Consider the following 26563-nt stretch of genomic DNA (forward strand, 5'->3'; position numbering starts at 1 on the left):
GTGCCCATGCCACTAGCAAGAGATACCATTCAAAGCATTCTCACTCCGCACTGAAGTCAACCAAGGGTTAAAAAGAAAGCCCTTGCCGGTAACAGCCTTTTTTGCTGTGCATGCCAACGAAAGAGATTTATGGCTGCGTCACTAACAAGAAATGAAACTTTAGCCTTCTGTGCTTTACATAAATCATTATAATTGGTCAAAGTAAACAGGGAGTAGCCCTGCAATAAAACCCTAGCAGAGACCGCTATATAATTGGCGATTCTAATTAAATTTATGACGTGGTGTGAAACAATTGGTTATTACACAAACAAAACCCGCTTGCACTTCCGCAAAGTCGGAGAACTCTGAACACAACTAAAAGAGTAACTTGACAATCTGATCAATTGTCAACGCCTTCCCGTCACGACCTCCCAGACGTACCCTTCACCTGCATGCTCGATAAGACGTAACCTGCCGACCACCGGCCCGTATATACATCTGCAGACCGACCTAATGAACTCTAAGCTGTAACTAACTAAGTATCTCTGACCTCCGTCATTCACCACCTTGACGGCGTAAGTAAACAATCTTGCTTTGCAACAGATAAGCGTCCGTGCCTAATTCCACTCCAAGTGTCACAAGTACCCACCTGCTGGGCCCCTAAGGCCCCGGACCCCTCGCTGCAGTGCACGGCAGTGACACACAACTCCACAGTGTGCCCACATCTTGAATACTGTGTGCAGTTCTGGTCTCAACGTCTTAAAAAAGATGAAGTAGAATTAGAAAACATGTGGAAATAGGCAATCAAGATGATCAGGGATATGGAGCAGCTGCCATACCAGGAGAGACTAAAAAAGGGTAGGGCTCTTCATTTTAGAAAGGAAAAGGCTAAGGCAGGATATGATAACCTCATATAAAGCTCCCCTATAAAATCATGAAGGGCATGGAGAAAGTGAATAGAGAACTGTTATTCATCAAGTGCTAGCGTACTGAAATTAGCAGAAGACAAACTAATATGAGAAAGTACTTTTTATGCAGCATGTTAACTTGTGGAACTCATTACCACAGGAGGTTGTAGAGACAAACAGTGTAGCTAAACAAAGGGCTAAACAAATTCATAGGTGATAAATCCATTAATCGGTATTGAAAAGAAGAGTCAGGGATGTATCCTCTGGCATGTCTAAAAAATGGTGGATGCCAACCAAGCTATGACAGAGACAGATCACTCCAGATATACCCTGTTTATATGCTCTTCTAAAGTATCCACTCCTAAAACAATTGGAGACAGACTACTAGGCTAGATGGATCTTTGGTCTGATCCAGTATGTCACTTCTTATTTCATAGATTTCATAGACATCAGGGCTGGAAGGGACCTTGGAAGATCATCGAGTCCAGCCCCCCACCCAAAGGGCAGGAAGTCAGCTGGGGTCATATGTTCTTATGATCCTATATACAAAATGCTTTGACCATGGGCAAGACTAAGAGAGAGCTAATTTTAGTATAAAATGGAAAGGGTTTGCTTTTCTATTACTGAAAAATTCAAAAAGAGAAAAAGAAAACATTGGAAAAATAAAATGATTAAAAAGAATAGGCCTAAAATGGGGAAGATTTTTAAGTATCAACTGAGGTATGTGTGATTTTTCAAATTTTAAATTAAAGAGAGCTTTATTGTTGAGTGAATGTTTGCTATTAAATATCCTGCAGTTTTCTTTTCCTTTTTTGTATGTCAAAGATTAATAACACACATAAATGCAACTATTTTTATTCAACAGTTTCAATATAAGTGCTATTGAAAAATAATCAATGAGAGATGGTGTTGACAATCCAAGTTTATCCAGATAGAAAAGTGAAAGAACTTGAAGATGTCTTTAAATTACTAGGAAATGGGACTTCAATGCTTAAGGTAAGAGTGAAAACCGAGAGAAAACATTCAGTGGTAAAGACAGCTTTAAAATAGATGCAAGAATCCTAATAGCAAAAGTATCATTGACAGTATTTTCTGAAAGATAAAACAGATTTTATTCTAGTTACATGAAGAGATGTTTGTGCTGAAGAAATGTAAAAAGTGAGAGATGTTCATAACTTGAATAAGACACAAGTGATCTACTGTGTTAAAATCAGATCTTTGTTTGACATAGCCAAAAGACAGGGTGACTATATGGGACGTGAAATGGGGGAAGCTGCCTGCCTGCCTGCCCCCCCTCCCCCCTCCATCTCCCTACTGCAGGCAGTCAATGGCCTGTTAATGACCCAGTGTCATTTGCATCACAGGTGTTAACAATCACCTGTGAAGTAATAATTAGTGTTATAGAGATTCCTATTTCACAGCTCCTGCCGCTCTGCCTCCATGCCCCCGGCTGGCTTTGCCTCTGCACTGCCCCAGACCCAGAATGCTCATTTTAAGTTACATTGGTAGGCAAGACTAGGGCCAGGACCAGCCTCCGAAATCTAGTACTGTCCTGGTCAATCCAGGACATATGGTTACCCTACCAAAAGGTCACCAGCTTAGGAACACCCTGGAGTGGCCCACATGTGGCATTTCCTGGAGACTGCCCTGCCACAGGCAGCCCCATCACACCATCTAACCCCACCAAGGTGCAGTTTCAGGTCTTACCCAGGACTAAAAGGAATCCTCCATCCCCATAGTTCCTACCCTGACCTCCAGGTGTAACAGGAACGGTAACACCTTAAGCCATGTGATGTTACTCCTCCAGCTCCCCAGATGTAGCTGCCAGCCCTGCTCCCAGGGTCCGGGTTTATACTCTCCCTGCCCAGCCCTCCTCTAATCAGAGAGCCCCCTGCAGTTACGTGACTACCTTATTGAGCTTGAACCCACCTTCCAGCTTCTCCACAGGCTGCCTGATGGTCTTAAAGTGGCAGACACAACCAATGCACTGCCATACATATCATAGAAAATAAAGCATTTTTTCTCTTTTACTACAGGAATTTAAACCAAATATTTTAGTGAGACTGTTGATATGTATGCTCAACTCAGGAGAAGAAGACAACCAGCTTAGCACCAAGGGACATGTTTGAATGCTTTACCTGGAGTTAAATTAATTCATTTAACATACAGTGTAATAGACAAAAAACCAGCAACATGCTAGCAGTTGCATAGGGCAGGATAACTGATGTTTAATCCTAGCTCTGACATTGACTTAGTTTATGGCCTTAGGCAAACACTTACTCTGTGACTCAGTGGGTACATTTATGTGATGCTACATCGCCATAGCAATGCACTACACTGACATAGTGTCCACGGGCAAAAATCATAATGCTGCTGCTACATTGCCATAACAATGCATTCCCTCAGGATAGCATGTTGATACAGCGACGTAGCAGCTAAAAATACCCATGTGCCACTGGCATGGCATAGTACAGGCTGCTACTGCACTGTCATTTAGTACTTCCAAAAGAAAGTACTAAATGAAGGCATGGTAACAGCGGCACCGTAGGCGCACGTGTAGACATGCCCAGTATCCCCATCTGTGAACATGTTCTTAAAAGAGTATTTAAAGCAGCATTTAGCCACATTAGTCTGAAATCACACAAAATACAGGACAGGGTGACACTTTAGGGCAGCAGCTTCCTAACTGTGGGTCACAACCCCAAATGGTGTTGCAACATTAGTGGATGGGGTTGCAGGGGTTGGGGGCTGTGGGTTGGGAGTGAGGGGCCATGCTGAGGATATAGGGCCATAAATTGGGTCATAATGCAGAAGTTTGGGAAGCACTGCTTTAGGGGTTAACTCATCCCAAAAGGCAAAAATGTCATAGGCAGTGAGGATTAATTAATTCATGTCTATGTAGTTGTTTGACTCAAGTGCCAAGTATTATTATATTTGTATGTTTTTCAGGTTAATGATTGCTAATATATGAAATATCACCAGTTTAAATGATTTTTGTGTATATTAGATTATATTCGAAGGGAGGACTTATTTTATTAATATTGTCACATCCTCTTTTGCCTGGGCAATCCCATGGAAGGAAGGAGCCCTGGGTGCTGGCTTCTGCCCCCAGTGGTACTTCTAAATGTAATATCTAATAATCATTAGATAAAATAATCATTAGATAAAATAGGAGCATAACACAGGGCCCTCTCCCTTCTAGAGTAGTTCTCAGGCAAAGTTCCTTCTGGCTTGCTCTCCTTTAAGTCCCATGCATCTTCTCATCTTGGCTGCCAAATGGGCTAGCAGGAACAAAAAGAGAGGACAACTGCAACCCTGCCTGATGGTTAGAACATTGCTGGGAAGATAGAGATGCAGGTTTAAAACCCTTCTGGCTGAGGTGAGCCTAGAATCTGAGTCTCCCATTCCTTGGGCAAGTGCCCTAACCATCTGGCCTTTTGCACTGCCACCAAAGATTTTTTAATTTTTTTTTACTGACATTCCACAAACTTTTTATGGACATAAGTTTTTACTGGGAAATGTTTAACATAATGTCAATATAACCCTTCTGCCAAGCCCTTCAAATTTAGGAATTTAATACCAACTTCTAAAAAGTCTTACTAGACTGCAGCAATGGTTGTACACTGTGCTTTCTCATGCCAGGGGCCCCTACTCACCCATAAGCCCAGTACCCCTGATTGCACCCTGCATCAAGCTGCCCCCACCCCAGGCCACCCCCCAACCTTGGCTCTGCCAGTCCTGCTTCCCCTATCTGGGCACAAACCCACATCCGGTACTTCTTCCCTGTCCTGGCCCAACAGCTACTTTCTGGCCACACCACCCATTCCCTGTCCCAGCTGATGCCTCAGACTACCCTGGGCCATGCAGCCCTAATGGCCTATGAGGCAAGCTGTCGTTACAGGCAGGCAATAGCTGATGGGATGCAGCGACAGCATGTGGTTTGGGGTTGGGGATAGAGTCCACAAAACCTGAAGGAGAGCTCCCTTCAGGGTGCTGTGCTCCCACTCTGACACAAAGTGGTGCTGCTTTGTTCCATCTATTGCATCCAGCCTCATTCCAGTGGCAGATCTTTAAGATTAGCTTACAATAATTATATGTATGTGTATATGCATGTGCATGTATATTTGTGTGTGTGTATATACATACAAGCGTCTGTACACACACACACACGTTGCTTGGAAACTCTCTTTCACATTACTTCACTGTAAGAGGAAAGGTTTGCAGGAAATGGGATCCCTTCAGGATCAAGGAACAGCAAACAGGCCAGATACAGAGGAGTTTGCTAGGGAAGGTCTGCTTGGAAAGAGAGCCAGGAACATTGTGTGGGAGGCTGGCATTTCATGAAACAATTTCATATTGCATGAAGATTTGATAAATGTAATTTATAAGGAAATATCTTTCAGCTCTTATATAACTTAATATATATATTATATATATATCTATAATAAGTATAATATATAATAAGTGAAATATATAAATATATTTATATATATGCTCATTACAGAAATGTTTACAGATATTTACAGATGTTTACAAATATTTTCTGTAATAAAATTAAAATATGTTATAGTAGGTGTTTGACTTCTAGTGTACAATTTGGTTTTTTTTTCTGGTTCTAAGATGGCAACCCTCCCTCCCAAAGCAGTATTTGGTAGGTGGGAGAGAGTGGGGGGCAAGGGGAGGGACTTCCAGTGGCAAAGGTCAGGGGTAGTGGGGCAGGACTTCTGGTCCCAATATGGTAAGCAGAGGGCAGGGCAACTATCAAGGGGCAGGGCTACCCATGTGGTCCTCAATCGCTCACCAAAACTCACTAAGCAGCCCTCCAACCGAAATAATTGCCTGCCCCTGCAGTAGTCTATACCTAACAGTACTGGTGCCATAAAAACCACAAACCCTATTTAACATTACAAATGTCACTGTCAGGCCAACCTTTTTCATACCATACACTAGCTTTTATATCATCAGGGAGATTGAACTAGATAAGAGGGGAGCAGGGAAATTATTTTTTCCAGCAATTAGAAAAAGCCATTTCTGTTTACCAAATTAAAAGCCTTTGTGAAATTTGTGAAAGCCATGTAGAGAAGGATCTCCTTTTTCCAGACACTTTTCTGGCAGATACCTGAGAGTAAAGACTATGGTCAATAACTGACTTCCTAGTTAGCTTGATTGAGAGGAGACACACTTTAAAGGGTAAATGAGCTTTATTGGAGTACTATAACGAGCTGCATTACTATAATGAAGTTACCTTGAGTGGAGCAACTTGAATTAAAAATTCAGTGAAGATCTACCCTTGAAACATCTGTTTCTATTTTAGCTCCCCTCAAATCAAATACTTAGATGATTATGAGAAACTTCTTCCCCACCTGCAAAAAGGATCAATCCTCTCCTCTGTGTTGTTCAAACCTATAAGAAACAGTTGGAGGAAAAACGTGAGTCAGGAGAGGCTGAAGTATTAGTAGCACACAGATGACACCAAGCTCTACATAAAGAAAAACCTTCAGTTACAATACACTACCATCACCTATATTTTATGCCTTCAGATTAAATTGGTCCTCAACATCACTATTTTGGCATCCCTTGTTATACTAAAAACCTAACTGGCCATGATAACAGAAAACACTTCCCTTTCTTTTCTGAGATTTGTCAAATGATTGGGTTACTTTCTAGTAGGTATAGATGGGCTTTACAGTGCTTTCATAAGAGTTTTCATACGATATTATTACAACTCTTATCAAGAGATGAAGCCACATGCCTTGTAAAAGCTCAGACTGGTAGAAATCATAACAGCATAGAACTCTATGCTCCATTATCTGGTCTGGCTTCAAATTAAATCCAGAGTCCATTTTGAAGGCTCTCTTCCAATATTCAAAGTACAGTAAATGTACCAGGAGTACCTATATAAAAAAAAATTCAAATAAAGCAATGTTACAAATGGTGCTAAAAACATGCAACTAATAACAAAACATGTTTCTCATAATTGATATACAGAAACATTACTATAGACTTCGAAGGCTTATTTATGACTCTTTCAAACAAGCTCAACAAATCATGGAATCAGAACTGACATGAAGGATCATCTGGCCCAACCCCCATAACATCCATTATAGAGAGGTCTCAAACCCAGGGCCCTAGACTTGGTAGGCCAACAACCCTGCCACTGAACTATCACCCATGAGATAATTTTTAGGATAAGGCTTTCAACCTTTTTTCATTTGTAGATTCCTAAAAAATTTCAAACAGAGGTGGAGACCTCTTTGGAAATTTCAAATGGAGTTATAGACCCCTCTGAATTGTAAGTATGGGTATTCACTTTTGATTGATCATAGTCATCCTTTAGTCACCCCTATGTCTAAGGGATCCTCTTTTGAGGACCCCTTAGACATAGTCTGCAGACCCCCAGGGGTCCACAAACCACAGGTTGAAAACCACTGTTCTATCCTAATTCCCATCACCCTGTTCTCCACTATTGTGGAAGAATCTGACTCAAAAGTTCTGCTCTTTTATGCCACATACGTACAGTATGAGTTTCTCAATAAAAATAACTTAAAAAAAGAGAATGCTAAAGGCATGATATTTCCTGTGTTAAGTAATGTCTGGTTAAGCATGTTATAGGAAAACGTTGAGAAGTTAGGAACACACTGTGCCTTACCTCAACTTCTCACAAGAAAGTCAGCCTGCCTTTTTTTTCCCCTGAGAAAATGCTGGAGTCCCATGATCCAGACCATGGTGCTGCCCCACATACCTAATGTGGCATGCCAGCCCTGCCTTTATGACACATCCTGGACCAACTCCATGTGCTGTATCCAGCTTGCACTGGATCCAGCCCTGCATGCCACATTCAGTGAGTGGGGCCCATCTGGTGCATACGCCACAAGTGGTGGGCAGGGCTGGTTCAGAAAGGTAGTAAAAGTTTTCAGGTTAAAAACACATAGGTTTTCTTGTGACTCAACAGATTAGGAATACTAAATGTCACAGGGGTTTATAACAGGGTGCAGTACTTCAAATAATAAGTTTAGTCACCAAGTGGAAGCCTTAACTTGGAGCATTGATTTTAAATAAACTTTTCTATTTGTACTTCAGTTTAAAGAAAGCTGCATTTTCATTGGTTAAAACAACCATTACAACTTTTTCCACACTATCAAGATACGCTATAACTACATACAGGGGCTGACCCAGTAGGGGTGTAGAGGTGATTGCACCCCTGCTGCCCCCTCCCCCACCCCTGCCTTTGATGCCTGCTCTATCCCATGTTTGAAACAACTCTCTCACAGTAGAAGCATTTCTATTCAGGCAGTAGTGAGGGAGTCAATGGCTCCCTCTTCATAGCTTGTTAAAGTCTGTGAAATGAAGAGTTGGGAAGAAATCAGGTTAAGTGTTAACCCACTCTCCTTTGTAATGGTCCAATAATCAAGATAGCCTTTCTTCTGCAATTCTGCCGTCTGTTAGTTGCTCCTGTAATGTAGCTCCCTATTTCACAGCCTTGCAGACTGATTTTAACTCATCTGAATAAAGTGTGATTTCTTTTTGCTTCAATCTTAAACTCTAGGCTCCTAGCATATTAGTAAACCTTCTAGTTTTCTTACCTGGAAAAATGTTTTGTGTTATATAGGATGATGCATCACACTATCTGCATCCTACTTTTCAAAATCCTTGGTCGCCTGTGACTAAATATACTTATTTAAACAATTATATAGCTTAATATTTTCAGGTTTAAAATCATTAGGATGTCATGGCATAAATAGCTAATGCTTATGAACACTGGATATGAACCTCGGGTGTACACAAAAGAAAATGCCACATAGTGAGAACTGGAAAACCCTAATTTATTTAGTTGATCAAAAAGAAGATTCAGAAGTACAAAATTATAATGTGTTCTTAACAGGAAGAAAATGGCAGGTATTAATCAATTAAGTGATTAAGCAAAAAAACCCCAACATAATAAGAAATAAAGCCTAGAAGCTGAAGCCAAACCAATTCAAATTAGAAAGTAGGTAAATCAAATCAATTGAAATCACAATTTAAATCACTGGCTAGGAAGCCTTATTTTAGTCACTGTTTTCTACAAGAAGTGCATTCTTGTTTGATATCCTCTATTCATTTAACTTCTTAAAACTCTGCACTTTTAGAGAGAGGTAGGGGCTTGATTCTGTTTATACAAACTTGCAGAGACACAATATGGCTGATGGGTAGGTAATCAGGTCTGTTCGCTCTCATCTCCATATACTGCTGTTAACAAGAATGTTATCTTTGGAGACACAAATCCACAGTTTGAGAGCTGAAAATAGGCATCACGGAGATGCTTAATGGGATCTTCCTAGACTGAGCACTAAGTCCCATATGGGTAGAGGGGCTGGGAACCCCATAGATCGGGTCCCTAATATAGTCCATGGCCTGCTGTGACCTATTTATAAAACTTTTCTAAAATTGTTACATGAATATATAGTCTCAAATTGTACATAATTAGAAGATATAATTCCTATTCCATGATAACATATTTGAGCTTTAACACATCTTAAATTAAAACTATCTTTATATAGGTTTTTTTTTTAAAAAGCACCTTACCAAAAAAAATAAAAAATACAATTAAATAAAAAGAAACTGAGTTAAATAAAAAATCCGTTTTTATTTTTTTTTAATAAATCATTGATTTTTATCCACCCTGGTAGGTACATTTTTAAGTTAGAATGATCAACCATTGAAATAAATGACTAAGGATGGATCGACAAGAGCCACTTCCACATAGTGATCCCTGATAATGGTGTCTGACAGCTAAGAACTTCCAAATCGACAAAAACACTCAAGAACACAAAGACAAAGATATGGACACCATTTTTGTCATTGTCACTGGAAGGTATTGTAAGGTTTTGGCCCCCCCTTTGTTGGTGCCTTGCCCACCAGTGACGTCAGGATGATCTGGTTTTGGTGCCACCTAGATGGTTCAGGCGCTGCCCCTTCTCACCTGCCACGTCTTTGATGTTGTTGTTGGGGAGGCAGTTCCCTTTCAGTGACCTGAAGGGGTCTCGGCTCTGAGGTGTCTTCATGGGGCTCCAAACCTCCCCTTTACCCCACCCTTACCACGTCCTCAGCTTGGGTAGATGCTGCTCCCTGCAGGTCTTCCTACACTGCCCACCTTGAAAAGGTCGGGTCTTCCTGGCCGTCAATCTTCAGGGGTCCGTCCCTCGTCTTCAGGTGGGCTTCCCCTCTCCTGAGAAATTAAATCTGCCCCATCTGGGGCCAAACTGTAACTCAACTGAAAATGACTGGCTTCTGCTGGCGACCCCTGAAATTCTCTTTCTCTGGGCCCTCGGTCCCTTGGGGAGACTTGTCTGTCCCCTTTATCTTAGTAGGCATGGGTACAGGCAACTGCCCTGTGCCCAGCCTCTACCAGCTCTTCTGGCATTGCCTCTCTGGGGCCCAGCTGACCTGTGGTCCAGCTGTCCTGGTCCCTCCAGCTGGCATTATCTACTTCCCCCTTCCGGGGGCTTGTGAACCCCCGTGCTCTGCCCGCTGCAGGGCTGTTTGGAGATGCCTGCGGGCTTGAGGAGCTGTCCCTAGCCACAGTGTCTGAGCTCCTGGTCAGAGCCCCTCTGCTCCCCGGTGGTGTCCCTTGAGGCTGCTGCCCCTCAGTGGGGCTCCCTTGCACCTGTTGGCCCCCCAAGGCTGCCCTCTGCCTCACCCGTCTGGGTCCTCCAGCAGGTGCCCTGCTCCTTCTTGGGGCAGCTGGAGTTGGAGCCTACCAGTTCCACAGCCAGCATCTCCCAGCTGGCGTTCTGCTCCTCACTCCTCAGCGCCGGTTCAGCTGGATGCCCAGCTGCCTTTTGAGCAGCCTGCACTGCTCGGGAGCCACGCCCCGTGTTCGCAGATACACAGGCTCAGGCAGCTGCGGAACTGTTGAGCCTGCATCGGCATCTCCTTCTTGCTGCCGCTTGCCACAGCCCCTAGGGTAAGTACTGGGGCGTGTCAGGTGAGGGTCTGGGCCACGTTGGGGGGGCTTCTGCCTCCCCTTTCATAGTCATACAAAAGAAGAATGACTAAAGAAGTGGTAGATTCTCCATTCCTTCATGTTGCTGGTTGATGATCCCTTGAAAGCTGGTTACCTTCCTTAGAGATACAATTCAAATACTTGGTTCAATTCAGTGAAATGTAGTGGGCTGTCATATAGAAGTTAAATCCAAGATGTCAAAGATCCGGCCTGCAGAGCCCTATCATCTGGCATGCATGCTGCATTCAGCCCTGGTGAAGGGCTGATCTGGCACACACGCTGCATGCAACATCCACGGGGGCGAGCCCCACACACCAGATCCAGCACACACAGCCAGTCTGATCCAGCAAACAAACTGGCCCTGCTCTACACATTTGGCCTGCAGAGCCAAATAAACTCAACACCCCGGAACTAGATGACATAACAACACTGCAGGTGTTTGAGTGCTGTTTTTTCCCAGATCACATTTAGTCAGTTTTCAAGTAGTCACTTTCATTTATCCAACACATCTGGTACATGCCTGCAATTACAGAAGCCAGAAAGAAACAGTACGGGGATTTGAACTTCATGTTCAACATTCCCACTGCTTTAAACACAAATTCCAGAAGGGTCAATTCAGTCCTCTCTCTGAGTAGATAAACTAAATATCGTGCAGTTTGATGCAAGTCAGACTAAAATAAAATTAAAAAACAAATTGCTGTTTGTACTGAGAAAACAAATAAAAGCCCTGGGACTTTGTAAAAAGAGATGGAAGAGTTGCTTTGGTGCCCTTGATTAAATTCTCTCTTAGTCACTCATGAACTACCACATGATATGTCAATTAAGTGCTGTCCTGGCAGCGGTTGTATTTTGATAATACAAGAATAGGTTTGTGAAATGCACAGAATTTTCAGTACGTAAGGGACAATTTAACTGTTAAACGTAATGAGCGGATATAAGGATTTGCATTTTAAATATACCTTAAAATTCTACCAGCCCTCATTTTCAATCTCACATTAGAGAGTACAAGTACCATGAAAGATCAGAGGTACATAATGCAAATAACTGCTCCAAAAATTGACTTTACAATTGAACATTTATTTGCTGAAAATATCCTTCATGGTAGTCATCAAATATATGCCTGAAACAAACAGCGCCATTTAAGAACAAATTAGAAGAACATCAGGAACATCTAGGTGATTTTTTTCTACCTATTATACCTTGAAACAAATAAACATACTATATTAGCAATACAGATGCACTGCACATTAAAAATCTATACATCGTCCTTTTCTCTCCCAATCTCCATAACGAGTAGGTTCAGGGCCCTTGGGTCCACCCCTCTCTTTTGTAGTAGGATTGATGCCATCAGGAAATTCTAAAAAGATAGGAAAAGGTACATTAAATGCCTATGAAGTTGGCAAATACATATGATAAAGACTAACAGTGTAAGATGTTTGCATCCCAATTCCATAACAAAATAAAGATCAACTGCTTTAAAAAAGTTGAATCTAGGCTTAACATTTTGTCAAACCAATAAAAAAAAAAAATAGAATTCAGGGAGTTTTGGGTTAAATCTCAATCATAATCATCACACACAGGTTCCTAGAGTCAAGAACCTACTACTTTATTTATGCAACTAAGCAAAGTAGCAACTAGATATTTGAAAATTTAGAACTGCTATGACTCCCACTTATTTTTAAGAAATTACTTTATTCAATAGCAGCTGCTTGTACATAACCACCCTAAAAAAAAAATCAACTCATTTTTATTTTTGTTTAGGATGCTAATTTTAAGCACCCAAGCATGAACATTTGACACAAGTAGGGGTGCACCAATAAAGATTTTTTGGTCGATACCAATGGCCGATTATTAATGAGCCATATAGGCTGATATTGATCCAATTGCCAATATGTAGCCTGGCAGCTTAAAGAGTAGCATCAGGCTGGTAAGTCTGGAGGGAAGAGGCGTGGGGAAGGGAAGGTGATGGAGGGGCAAATCGAGGCCCCCATGGTGAGGGAGGGAGTTGGGCCAGGGCCACAGCTCATCCTGGGGGCAGAAGGCGGCTTCTGCTGCTGCGTGCACCCCTGAGGTAGGCATGGGGGCCACATGTTCCTCAGATCTATACGTTGGGCCACAGTGGGCTGTCTGCTCATGGCCAGAGGCAGTGTTGGGCTTTTCCTGGTGGGAGAGCCAGGCCAGGGCTACGCTTGGGGCGGGCAGTGGCAACGCTGGGATGGGGGGGCTACAGCCATCCCAAAATTATCCGTAACCCTCCCCACAATAGCTTCCTCTTCCAGTGCCACCACTGCCCACCCCAAGCACAGCCCCACCCTGCCTCCCTCCCCACCAGGAAGAACCTGGCGCTGCCCCCGGCTTCCAGCAGGCAGCCCACCCACACCCCACACACAGATCTAGGGAGCATGTCCCCCCCATGCCTCCCCTGGGTGTGCTCACAGCGGCAGAAGCCACACCCCCATCACACTCCCCGAATGAGCTTGGCTCTGACCAGGGCCCCACCCCGCCCTGGCTGTGCAGCGCCTGCTCCTGCCCCAGCCCCACTCCCTCCCTCACCATGGACACCTTGATCTGCCCCCCCACCCTTTCTCTCCCACAGATTTACCAGCCAAATGCTTTTCTCCAAGCTACTGAGCTGCACTCCTGGCTGCATGCATGCCATGGCCGCACACATGCATGCAGCATTTATTGACATTATCATCCATATCAGCCAAAAAGGCCGATTGCTGATAATGTCCATTTTCCTTTTATCGGTGCCGATACGATGTAAACCAAGGTATCGGTTCACCCTATAAATTCTGTGCAAGGGAAATAGGGGGTTTTATAGACTAGTTTTTACTGGAATTGATCATTTCCACAGTAATTCTACTGGATGATAATTGGATGCATAGAGCTACCAGATTCTATGGCTCTGGGTGGAGGAATAAAATCTAAATATAGACAGATAAGGCAAAACATTAAATATTTACTCTGAACTCCAACTGAATACATCGTGTCATCTTAAGACACAATTCATCTACATGAATTTTCAAACATCAATATTTACCTAAATCAAAGGCTTCAAAGTTAAGATAATGCCCCCTCCCACCTCCAATAATTAGATTCTATATATGGAAAATTAGTAATTTAATCTAATTACTGGAAGATCATCTTAATTCATTCCCATACTACTATGGCAGGGAAAGCCTGCCCCCACCCCTTATCTTCCCGTGCCTACACCTGTCCCCCCTGCCACTTGTTCCCCGCCATGATGTCCCTCTGCTGCCTGCTCCCTACCACTTGTCCCCTCCCCTTAGCTGCACACCACAGGTCTCCTGCATGGCCCCTCGTTACCCCCCACAGCACAGTTTCTGCCACACTTTTCTGGCCACATGTCCCCTTCCCTGCTGCACTAGCGACCTGACCCTGGGGCAGGTAGTGGCTCAGCTCTGCCTTTAGCTCTGAGCCTGAGGCCAAAGCTGGAACGAGCTGCTGCCTGTTCCAAGCTAGCACTCAAATCTAAAATGCAACTTTTTTCCATATGGAAAGAGGGGCACAATGCAGTCTTCAACAGCAGTTAGTTTGAGCCCTTTCACAGCCAGTGCCAAATTGGAAGTACCTTTTGGTTGAGTAGCCAAAAACTGCTGCCAATTCAGCAGTTTTGCTTCAGCAATAAAGGGAGGGCAAGCAAGCTGAAGAGTAGACCGTCCTTGCTCCTCCTAGAAATATCTTTTTTCCTTCTGCCTTCCCAAAACAAGATATATCTTATTTGGGAGCATGGGGTATGGCAAAAAATGAAATATTTTTCCCTGACTTTTGGCAGTGGTATGCTTCAAGGCCTCAGCCCTGTAAGCATCTCCATGTTGAACTTCACTGAATTCAGTGGGGTACTGTGCAAATACAGCATGCCCTAAAGCTAGCTGTGTAGTAAAATCAGCTACAGCCCCTTATTTTTGCTTTACTAACCCTATTTACAACTGCACTAAAACAGACTAAGACCAGTTTCAATGCCAGCTACAAATATGTCACCGTCTGTTTCAGAGTGCTCCTATTCAGACCAAACTCTCTGGTCATTTAGGAATTGCAGGCACAACCTATAACACTTACATAATACTCATTTATTGTTAAAGTAAGACTTACTTTCCAGTGGTTCCCTTTCTACATTAGACTCTTCTGGCTCATCAAGACGACCTACTGGTAATTTTGCTTTCTTAAGCAATTGCTTGGTAGGCTCAGACTTTCCTTCAGTGTTAGAACTAGTCCTCCTTGAAGAACTGCATAGAAGAGTTGACCCTATTAAATGAAGCATTTAATTAAAGCATAGGCAGACAAGGTTCTTTGGGTAAATCTGATACCTTATCAGACCAAGTCAAATAGTTGGAAAAATGCTTAGCAAGCTTTCAGGCACAAACACCCTTCATCAGGCTGAGGACTTTTATATCAAATATCTGCATCACTCAATGTTTATAAAAGCTTTGAAAATCTGCACCTACTAAAAAATGAAATATTCATTTTAGGAAGAAACACTAGGAACTTCAAAGATATATTTAAGCTTTAAAGTGCACTGCACTATCCCCAAAGTCCACTCTGATCTTCTGCCCAGTCTGCTGCTGATTTCTGCTTCCTCCCTTGTGCTTCTTGCTCAATCTTCCACCGTGCTGCCTGTCCTCTCTCCAATCTACCATGTGCACCACACAGGCTGCTCATGGTGCCATCTGTGGTATCCATACCACAGGTTGGTCACTTCTATTCTAACTATATTCCAAGTTCTCAAACTCAAAGTTATAAACCACATAAATATCCCATGTTTTCATTTTTCTACATTTCAATAGTTTTCAACCTTTTTAAGGTCCTGGGCATCCCTCATAACTGTTTGTTTGTTTGTAATTATTTGGCAGCACTGCAATGGAACTGCCCATGCACCTCGTGCAGAGCCAGACCAGTAGGGACTGTTGCAAGAGCTCGTGCCCCTGCCTGCATTAGGGTTGGCTAACAAACGTGAAGCAGGCAGCAGCACCCCGTCTACGGCAGCCCTTCCCAATCCAACATGCATGCTCTTCCCACACAGAGACAAGCACTCCTGCCTGCTTCAAGTTCATCAGATTATCTAATGCAGGAAGGACTGCACACTATTGCCCCCGTCCCTGCTCCCCAGTCCGGCTCTGCAAGAGGCACATGGGGCAGTGTCAACCAGTTGCAACACTGGCACCCACACTGTATCACTACTGAAAGGCTCTTACAACCCCAGCTGAGAATCACTTGTCTACATTATACATTTTGCTGATATGCATCCACACATTTTACTTCCTCCAGAAAGCCTTAAATTCCTCTGCGCAGCCTGCCGATTTGTGGGTCTCGCCTCCTATAGGAACCTATTGGCTGTTTAGGAAGACCTTGCAGACTGTGAGGGTGGTCAACCCTGGAAGCAACCTAGAGAAGCTGCCACATCTCCACCCCGGGGCAATCTCAGCCTCTTGTCTGGGGGGATCCTGCCTTGGGCCCGGGGCCAAAGTACACCGTCTCATGAGGTCCCTTCCAGCCCACTTGAAGCCGGGAAAAAGAAAAAGCAGATGCTGCAAGCGTCCCTGAGTGCGGACATGTGGGGTCCCCTTATAACAGGAACAACGTGGAAGGAAAAGCTTTTCTCTCCGAGCATTTAAACGGTGATTTGGGGGAGAAGAGTCTGGCAGCGCGAGCTGCCGGGAGAAAGGGACGCGGGATGCCTGCGGGGTCTGAAGACGTATCTTCCCGAAGTCACGGACCAGACCCGACCGGACCGGACAAGAAAGGACGGGACGGGACATAACGGGACGAAGCGGTTTCCCGAAGTCGGGCGCCGAGGCCGGCAAAACGCGAAGCACCAGGCACACACCACAGGGCGGGGCCGGAAGCGCGCGCGCGCGCACTCCACCGGAGCCGAGCCAGGCCGAGTGCCCCAGCACCACAGACTCGGCGCGTTATGTCACGTCACCCTGGCCTAAGCGCGCTCGTGCGCCACTCAGGGTGCGCATGCGCAAGCAACTTCCACGCTGCTCGGGGCTCCGCAGGAGCAGCCCCAGCCCCAGCCCCAGCCCCAGCCCCAGGTGCGCTCTGGGGTCTCCCCCGCTCCCTCCCCCACACCCGCCGCTTACGCGCAGCTCCCGCCGCGGGGCGAAGCCGCTGCAGAGCCCCCGCCGAGGGGCGAAGCAGCTGCAGAGCCATGGCGGGGCTACTCGAGCCCGGGGCGGGGCGGAGGCAATGCGCAGGCGCAGCTTCCGCTCCCGCGCAGCTCCGCTCGGGTGTAGCCGCGCCTTTCCTGCGCGAATATTTGCAGACTGGGGGGGAGGAAAGAAGCCAACGCTGGGGGGAAAATACAGAGCTCCGACTGTATCTCCAGCGCAGCTGGGCTTAGCCCCGAATACTGGATCGTCCGACAAAAAATCTCATTTCAGAGATTTGTAAGGTCCGGACTACGGTGAAATAGCTGGTGCTAAAGAAAAACTGCGGGTTGAGCCGGCACGTTGAGTAGGAAGAGCAAAGCTCCGCGGAGGTATTTCGTCGACCTCGAGCAAGGCCTACAGCTTGACGATGCTTGCGTGGAACTGGCGGTCTGCTTTGTGCCATGTGTGGCATTTTCCCTTCAGGTTTTTTTTTGGTGCAGCCACAGCTACTTTGATGTTTAAGGCTGAAACTAAAGGAAAGCCCTGGTCCCTACTGGAAATGCAATATATGGCGCTGGGTGAAGACAGTAGAGAGGAGAACATGGTGCACACACAAGAAAAATGCTGGTGCCTGAGGAGAAAGTAGTTTGGGGAGAATTTAGGGAGACAAACCGAAATATGCACATACAAGAACATGGCCGTGAAGAAAAGTCAAGTTTTCCCTAACTCTGTGTTACCCCCTCAAACAGGAGACTAGTATAGTAGCTTGAACTGACCAACTGGGGCAAAATTAATTTTTAAAAAGTATGTTGGGGTTGCAGTAGTTCAGCACCATTTATTTCTAAAAAAAATCTGCGCTGTTATTGCAGGCAAAAGGAAAAAGCAAAAGAACCTAGAAGTGACTGCAGAACTTACTGACCATTCCTGGTAATGCACTCACTTTTCACACCCTAAGAATGAAATAAAGTAGGATAGTGAAACACTTTAATCCCTACCTAAAATTAGTTTATGCAAGAAAAGCAGGATTAGGTGTATTCTGTGGACACTGAATCAGCTCCTTGTCCTGAATTATATACGTTTAGCCTTTGTGGTTGTGGAGAGAACTCTTACAACATGAACCGAATGCATCCGATGCCCCCGTCTCTTGGGCTCAGCAGAGAAGCTACAAAAAATACTGAGTGCTGTGAACTGTCCCATTCATCTCAATCAGGACTCAGTGGTCCCAACAAATACAAAGCTACAGAATGTGGCATGATTCCAAGAAGCCACATCATTCTGCAATTTCCCATTTTGTTGTGGCTACAGTCTGGCATTATTTTCATTTCCCTACCCCTTATTCTATAGCAGGGCTGTCCAACTGGTGACCTGCAGGCCACCTGGTCCACAAGGAGTTAAGTTGCAGGCCCTTCCACCCTGGGTTCCCTCTCTCTCTGGCTTCCATGCCTGCCCCCACCCAACAGAGCAAGGGGACCTGAGGGTGAGCTTGCAGGCACCTAACACAGCTGCCTTGCTGGAGATGGTGATGGGCATGCTGCAGCAGGGGTTGGAGTACAATCTGCGTGGCACATGGCCTGGAGGGTTCTTGGCTTGCCCTGTTGCAGCCCCCAGCTGCTTAGAAGTTGGATAGCTCTGTTCTATTGCTTTCCCTTTGAGGGAGTGAGATTACGCTGTACGTAGTAGTTTCTCTGTTTTGTTCCTTAACACCAGGTGGTTGGAAAGCCAAAGCTTGAGTCCATTCTCCAGCCAGACAGCTTAGTGAGCCAGATGGGTGGGCTGGTCATACGAGCTGGTTGCCTGCAAACATCATTAGAGCCACTGTCAGAGAACATACGCTTATGAATTCTAAAGCTGGCTCTAAGCTCCCCCTTCCCGCCTGGCACATTTCAGGATTTCTTAACCAGGCTGCTGGTACAAGAGAATGCAGCGTTCCTAGGCAGGCCATCTGGGCAACAGAATGAGGAAAGAATTGCTGAAAATACATCAAATTCTATTTGGTATTTCTAACTACAAACCACAGGTGTGTTTCTTTTTGCATCGGAAAGGCAGTATATGGGCAGACTGAAGGGTACATCATGGCTACGGAATAAATACATTTTGCCATGGAATTTCAATAATTTTTGCTGAAAATATTGGTGATTTCTGCTGCAGAATGCTATGAAGCTTTAGGACCTCGATACCAGCAGCAGCACATGGATATGATTTGATTGAAAACCCTGTTCTCCAATTACCAAAAAGGGAGGAGGGAGAAAAGCGTGTGAAGACAATGCTTCGGGATAAGAGTATGTTGAGAAATCTCCCTTCACAAGTAGAAACCAGGGACTACAAAATGTGGAGACACCCCCCCCCCCCCCCTTTTTTGTTTTAGCAACTGGGGGGGGGTTTTTCCCCCCCCCCCGTCCTTTTTGGTTTCAGCAACTGGGTGTGTATTCTCCAAATCTATTATACCAGATCAATTACCAAGTTTAATTCTAAAAAAGGATTCAGATACAAAATCAGAAACTCACCCAAACATGTAGATACCAGTCTCACTGTTTGTGCAGATTTCCTAATCATATCAATGGTAGTTTGTGCAATGACAGGAGAGAATATTGCCACAAGAGTTAAAAAAAAGAACTGGAGATTTTATCAGACAAAGTTATAGATCTCAGTTTTATATTTCTTTGTAAGGCTGCAAATGAAGAAGAATTCTAGGACCTTGGTTCAGTGCCACCTCAAAAGGAACAGTTCCATTTATAATAAAATTACCAACAATTTATAGTTGCTGTTAGTATCTTGGGTTTGCTCTCATCCAATTACAAACCAGCATCAACTCTCCCTAAATTTAAGAGATCTAAAAGAAAGTGTGGCTTTTAGTTTCCCACAGAAGGTTCATACCTAAAGAGATTTTCCAACACATTTAAGCAGTTTCTTTCAATGTGTTAAAAGACATTTTAAATCAATCAATGTGAACCAGACAAAACTATTTTTTAGACCAGAGACCAGATTCAGTTTTGCAGGCACTTAAATGGGACTTGGGCAGAATTTGGGCAGCTTTATTTTGAAGAGCAATCTAATTGGCCCTACTCAGCAAGCTAAAAATCCAGTAGATGCCAAATTTAAGGCTGCACCTCCATTTTGAATTGCAAATTTCTATAAGAACCTAGACTTAGACTATCTTTAGAAGCTATCCAGTTTCATCATGTAAGTACCTAGCTCCTAGCTAAGCATCTGTGCAATCCAGATTGTTGCCTTCCCCATACTAAAGTCCAACATAATCCATTATTTACCAATAGCACTACATTCAGCTCATAAAGGACAGTGGTGGTTTCTGCCCTTAGGCACAACAGCTTAGTGATAAGAGCACTCACCAAATAAGCGAGACTGTTATACGTCATCCACAGCTTCAGGAAATTAAAACACACATCTCTCACTTCCAAGAGATTAAAACACATCTCTCACTTCCTAAGCAACCAGGCTAATAGAATGTAGCATGCACACTGTAGTTTGGTCAAATGCAGACTACTGAACCAACTGAAAACGTGTTTAGGAGACTAGAAAACAGAAAAATGAAAGCGCCCCCAGTTACAGCTCACCTTCCCATGAGACCTCCGGAGCGTGGGTACAAGTACTCATGTCCCCACCCCAAAGAAGCATGTTGGCCTGGGTGTTCACTCCCACCTCTGGTATCAGAACCATAGCACTCTAATGCCGAAAAGGTGACCATTCTACCTGGAATGCTAGCGCACTATTCCTGTACACACCTCTGAACATGATAGTTGTGAACTGGTTCCCGGTCAATGACATTTGTTATGTGTGTCCTTACCCACAGACTCCTGACTGATTTTACACAGTTCATGGGCAAATCTGCCCAAACTAGATCATCCTTATTGGACAAGGTGTCTAAGCAGCCATACAGATGTTCCATCTGCTAAGTGAAGGTGCTAAGTAACCAAACTGGGTATGGCCCAAAGTCCCCTAAACTCACTGATTTACTGATGGCCAAAGTATTTAGCTTCTTGTTGACAAACTCTCTGAACACAATTCAAATATTTACAAGATATTAACATGAGTGTAAAATGCATTTTTCAATTACTAATAAAATTAGCCATTTTCAGTAGCAATGTTTTTAGGACCTCGGTCTCCTATCAGCATCATAAGGACTTGCACAACAAAACTTAATAAAACAGTACTATTTAAAAGTGAACACATGCTACATTGCCAACTGTAGTCTGAGATGTTCATTTGAAAACTAAACTACAGGGGAAATTAATTTATTAAAGATCACATGAATATTGCACATCTAAATGCAATAATTATAATTAATTATTTCTCTTTTAAATCCTACAAAATATATGAACCCTCCCAGTACTCTCAAACTTAGCAAAAGATTTCACTTTCTTAATTGCTTCTGTCAGAATCATTTGTTCATTTTATTAACACCAGATGCAATAACACAATGCTAAAAAGAAACATGCATTAGTTATACAACAAATTTATATTTTTCAAAAAAAAAATGTTCATTACAATTAGTGAACGCACATATAACCTCCTTTCCACCTTTAGTGCATTATTGTTGACAGGTAAAAGGGGAGGGAGGAGAAACTGAACTCAATGCTATTTCAGCACCAGTAAAAAGTCAATAGACCTTTAACATTCCTGTATATCAAAAACATTTTATCTTTAACACTAAACATGTAAAGTTTATAATTTTATCCCATTTCAAGATGCATTGATTTATATTTACAATACTTTGTAGTCAATAAAACATTTTAACAATATTTAAAAATTATCTAAATTCAGAAAAGTATTGCAGAAATTTATAACCTTTACTTATATTAGGTACATATACGGAAGTCTGTGTAAAAGGTTTATTTGAAGAACTGAATTGACAATGTAAGAGCAATTCTATTAAATTTTGCAAAACTCCAATTATTTGAAGGCAGCTGTCATTTAAACATTCAAAAATCTCAATTGCTGCTTACTTCTGAAAACTAAAGTTCCAGTAATAAAAGCGAATATGTAAACCAACATGTTTTTTAAAACATCAGTAGAAATATATTTCCACATGTTTAGTAATGATGATGATGATTTTGTAGAAAACTGTTAAAGATGTAGTGATATCTGATGACTTAGTTTGCTCATGAAATAATGGTCTTTCCCAGACCTTTGGATATAGTTGTTTTCAAATATCTGATATTTTAGCAGCTAATTGTTTTTTCCAGTTAAATTTTCTACAATGCTAAAACCTTACAACTGAATGTATAATACCTTATTACAATTTTTATATTCCAATTTATTTTGGCATTCAAAGTCTCATAAAATGCAGCCATCGCTTTGCACTGACTTTTGTAGTCTAGGAACCAATAATAAAACAACCAAATGTACATAGTGTGCTTCAATCTCCGCTCAAATAATTAGGTACCCCAAAATTAAGAAAAAGTAATAGAAAAGTAAAAAGAATAAAATAAAAAAATATTGCACAGCCACATCACCTAGAAAGTAAAGTTGATGTTAAAAAAGCTCTAGACATGGATGATATAAATTATCTTCCATATAAAAAGTATAAATATCTCTTAAAATACAGCTGCAGCTATACTTTAATACCACACATTATTTGATTCATTTGTTAATGAGGTAATAGCCAAGTATCTTACAATGCTTTTCTTCTACTGGAAATATTTTAGGGCAGCAACCAGAAAGAACTTTTCTAAAAATATTTCTGAATCAAGAACAGCAATGTGTGCAGCTCTCCCTATTAGAGAATCTGCTGTATTGGGCAACGCATTAATTACATTGTATCGAACCAAATTACATTCCTTGTTCTGAAGAACTGGAAGAAGCAGGTTCTGGATCATTTCAGCATAAATTGGTCCTGAAAAACAAAAGAAAATATGTTTCCCATCCTCCTCCCTTTAATCATGCAGTGCTTATTAGGAGCTAAAATCTGCATAAGTGGCAGTAAGTGGCACAGGTCTAAGTGGTGGAGTGGGATTTGTGATATCTAAGTACCACTTGGATATGTGGTAAGTGGAGAAGGATCTGGCCCAAAACATTCTGTTATTTCTCTAAGAAGCGGTGAACACATGAAGACTTATTTTTACAAATTTCTTTTAGAAGGCAAGATTCTAAACAGTTTTACTGTTTAGATTTCATAGTGAAAATGCATTTATAAATTCAGGATGACACCAGCATCTTTTTGCCTATTTTGCAAGGCAGATGTGCTAAAATACTAATGTCTCAAAATATTTCAATAATAGATATAAAAATAAATGATCCATCTTAAACAGAAAATAGTAACTTTATTTTCATTGCCAGGATGGTACTGGGCCTCTGCTAAGCAAAGCCTGCTGAAGTTTTGCTGCAGACAGCATTCAGCTCCAAAAGTCAATGGCAAATTACTTCAATGGGATTGTGGTTAAGTTCTACATCAGAGTATATGTAAGCACTCAAAACAAGCCTCTTCTTTTAGAGAACCAAAATATTTCATACATACATATGCACACACATATGTTGGCTGTTCATCTTACCCTCTGTTGTAAAAACACACGTACTTTTGAAACACAACTAGCTAGCCCTGCTCATAGTTTCTTTTCTGGGTCGCTTTTTTTTTTACCTGATTGTTTATCTTTTAAAGCCGTTTTACACATTTCAATGCGGGCAGAGTGATAAGGAACATAACGATCCTGCAGAGATCCTACTAACACTACATTTTTAAAGTAATGAAGACCTGTGGGAAGAGGGAAAAATGTAAATATAAGTAGATAGTAATGTTAAAATTGTTGCCAAACAAACGTTAAAACCAAAACCGCAAACCCTGTGCCAATTTTATAACAAGTTCTTGTTAAAAAAACCCCAAAAACAGACAGAAGACCAATTCTATTAATGAGAGCTGAAGGCTTCGTAAGTTGTCTAGATATTGCTTCCCCTACCTAAATCCATACGTTAAAATACGTTAAAGTATCTTAGGATGCCCTAACAGTAATGGTTCCCTTTATGTTAAAGTTAGCTAGGGTGTTGTTACATATTACCTTTAAACCATTCCAAAGGCACTTAAACTGGGAACATCCATATATTACAGGATGTTAAACTGTGCTAAGCACCCTCTGAACATTTAAAGTTATGCCACTTTGGCAAGTATTATCTTTGAGCCATTCTATCTAGCTAGAAATCATAAAAAACAGAAAATTAGGGTTGAAAGGGACCTCAGGAAGTTATCTAGTCTAACACCCTGCTCAAAGCAGGACAGGTCCCAACTTTATGACCCCAGGCCAAACTCTATCATTTAAAAACCTTCAAGGATTGAGACTCCACAACCTCTCTGGGTAGCCTGTTTCAGTGTTTTACTACCTTTCTAGTGAGAAAGTTTTTCCTAATATCTAACCTAAATTTCTCTTGCTGCAACTTGAGACCATGCTCCTTGTTCTGTCATCTGCCACCACTGAGAACAGTCTAGCTCCATCCTCTTTGGATACACCTTTCAGGGAATTGAAGGCTGCTATTAACCCCACCCCCCACCCCTCCAGTCTTCTCTTCTCCAGATTAAATAAGCCCAGTTCTCTCAGGCTCTCCTCATAAACCAGGTGCTCCATCCACCCCCTAACCATTTTCGCTGTTCTCCATTGGACTCTCTCCAATTTATCCACATCCTGTCTGAAGCAGGGGGGCCAAATCTGGACATAGTATTCCAGATGTGGCCTCATCACTTTCAAATAGAGCTAGGATATTATTTGTTATAAAGAGGGAAAAGTGACAAATTTATAGTCATCCAGCGTCTCAGGATGCACCCTCTCAAGCTCTACTGCCCATGGGGTGGTACTGACCCCAAGCCAACACCCCACCTGTCTCCAGTGGGTATTATCCCTGCCAACATGGCATCACACAACTGGTTATAAGAACCCCAGGAGACTTGATCCAGGCCTCTGGGTAGGGGGATGGTCCAGGTACATGGCCTTCCCCTCAGAAGGCTAAGCCTTTGCCCCACATCTAGGCATCTCTCCCCTAGCCAGAATGTGCAGCCTAAACCTACTCCCAGGCCTGGGCTCTGAGGCTCCCAGTGCTTTAAGTGGGGCAGAGCTGCAAGTTGCTATACTCCTCCTTTAGCTCAATGGCTGAAGAGCATACAAAACCACTGCAGTGATTTTAAAGCTCTCCAGCCAGGGATACCACAGAAGCTGTACGTGTCTGGTGCTGAAATGCTATCTTTTTTTGAGAGGCAGTGATTTCTTAGATATCTTCTACTGGACCAACTAGATAGTTGGGATAAAGTTAGACAAGCTTTCAAATGCAAGACATTTTTCCTGTTTTTTTTTTTTTTAAAGAAATGTTTCGTGTTTCAAGTCAAATCAATCAAATGAAGTCCAAATCCATGAGTCAGTCCAGAACCATAAGTGGCCCTACAACCAGCAAACATCCTCCACCCCCACCACGGTTTTCAGACATTTCCAACATCTTTTGGCAGGCATCCTACGTGCAGACCCAAGGCTGGAGTCTTGGGGTCTGGATGCCCCCAAGTTTCACCTGCCCTCAGCCATATGGCCACAGAAGTAAGCTAGGGAGGAGCCTCCCATTTCCATAAAGTGGTCTTTAAGCCCCAAAACCTTGGCGGGTACTAAACCATTCCAATCAGACACAGGGGGAACCACATGCATGTGGCCAGTAATACAGCCAGACAGTGTTGTGGAGAGCAGCTGCCCCAGCAGCCTGCAGCTAAGTCTGTGGGGGAGCATAAGAGAGGTGTGGGGGGGCAAAAAGAGGCTGAGGTGGTGGCCCACACAGTGAGGGAGGGAGTGGGGCAGGATTGGTGGCTGGGGGCGCTGCCCAGCCAAGGCAGTACTCTAGGGCAGAAATGCATGGCTTCAGAGCCTGGCAAGGGAATAGGACGGAGCCATGGGCAGCTACTTTGCGGGGGAGGGGAAAGGCTGACAGGAGGGCCAGCTCCCAGCTGCTGCACACACTCCTAGGAGGAGTCAGGCACCATAGGCAATGCCTCAGGGAGGGTATGGGGGAACATGTCCCCCCAGATTTCCATGCGCCCACAGTGGGGCATGGGGCTGCAGCCTGGCTGGACCTGGTGCAGGAGGGTGAAGCAGGGTGGTAAGACTGGTTGCTGCTGCTGGGACCCTCATGCCAGCTGTGCCACCATGAAGTAAGGTGCTGTCAGCACAAGAAGTAACGGACAATGGGTGGTGAGTGAGGGCCACCCAGGCTACACCTCATTCCACTTCCCCTCTGGGGCAGAGCCACAGTCTGGCATGTGAACAGTTTCATAGTTGGTAGGGTCAGAAGGGACCTGAGCAGATTTCATAGACATCAGGGCTGGAAGGGACCTCGGAAGATCATCGAGTCCAGCCCCCTGCCCAAAGGGCAGGAAGTCAGCTGGGGTCATAGGATCCCAGCAAGATAAGAATCCAGTTTCATCTTGAAGGTGTTCAATGAAGGTGCTTGAACCACCTCCGGTGGCAGGCTGTTCCAGACTTTGGGGGCTCGGACAGTAAAGAAATTCTTCCTTATGTCCAGCCTGAAACGATCTTGAAGTAGTTTGTGACCATTCGACCTCGTCATCCCTTGGGGCGCTCTGGTGAACAAATGTTCCCCCAGAT

General features: G+C 43.4%; 2 protein-coding genes and 1 long non-coding RNA gene across 11 annotated transcripts in view; 1 reads left to right on the forward strand and 2 right to left on the reverse strand.

Moving 5' to 3' along the window:
- Positions 1 to 350: 350 nt before the first annotated feature.
- LOC112552141 overlaps positions 351 to 26563 on the forward strand; it is an 85547-nt gene continuing 59334 nt past the window's right edge. For all 3 annotated transcript variants that reach the window (XR_003091653.1, XR_003091656.1, XR_003091654.1), the window contains exons 1-2: positions 351 to 554; positions 1753 to 1883. This is a non-coding gene — a long non-coding RNA (uncharacterized LOC112552141). The remainder of the gene's footprint in view (positions 555 to 1752; positions 1884 to 26563) is intronic.
- Positions 11926 to 17128, reverse strand: SDHAF4 (succinate dehydrogenase complex assembly factor 4). 2 transcript variants are annotated; one of them, XM_014525346.2, is made up of 4 exons: positions 17033 to 17128; positions 16977 to 17002; positions 14986 to 15138; positions 11926 to 12226 (listed from the first exon to the last, which is right to left on the reverse strand). In XM_014525346.2, exons 1-4 carry the CDS (start codon positions 17044 to 17046, stop codon positions 12117 to 12119), a joined length of 303 nt encoding a protein of 100 aa, XP_014380832.1. In that variant the 5' UTR covers positions 17047 to 17128; the 3' UTR covers positions 11926 to 12116. The 2 variants fall into 2 exon arrangements, with proteins under 2 accessions (XP_014380832.1, XP_025072845.1); XM_025217060.1 differs by lacking the exons at positions 16977 to 17002; positions 17033 to 17128 and adding an exon at positions 16390 to 16711.
- FAM135A (family with sequence similarity 135 member A) overlaps positions 21348 to 26563 on the reverse strand; it is a 127811-nt gene continuing 122595 nt past the window's right edge. For 3 of the 6 annotated variants that reach the window (XM_025217037.1, XM_025217024.1, XM_025217054.1), the window contains 2 exons: positions 23578 to 23691; positions 21348 to 22836 (listed from right to left, as the gene is read on the reverse strand). In XM_025217037.1, the coding sequence (XP_025072822.1) occupies positions 22631 to 22836; positions 23578 to 23691 (320 nt within the window). In that variant the 3' untranslated portion in view covers positions 21348 to 22630. The remainder of the gene's footprint in view (positions 22837 to 23577; positions 23692 to 26563) is intronic. The other 3 variants (XM_025217017.1, XM_025217033.1, XR_003096494.1) reach the window with 2 other exon arrangements.

This window comes from Alligator sinensis, unplaced genomic scaffold (assembly GCF_000455745.1).
Source record: "Alligator sinensis unplaced genomic scaffold, ASM45574v1 scaffold499_1, whole genome shotgun sequence".
Classification (NCBI taxonomy): domain Eukaryota; kingdom Metazoa; phylum Chordata; order Crocodylia; family Alligatoridae; genus Alligator; species Alligator sinensis.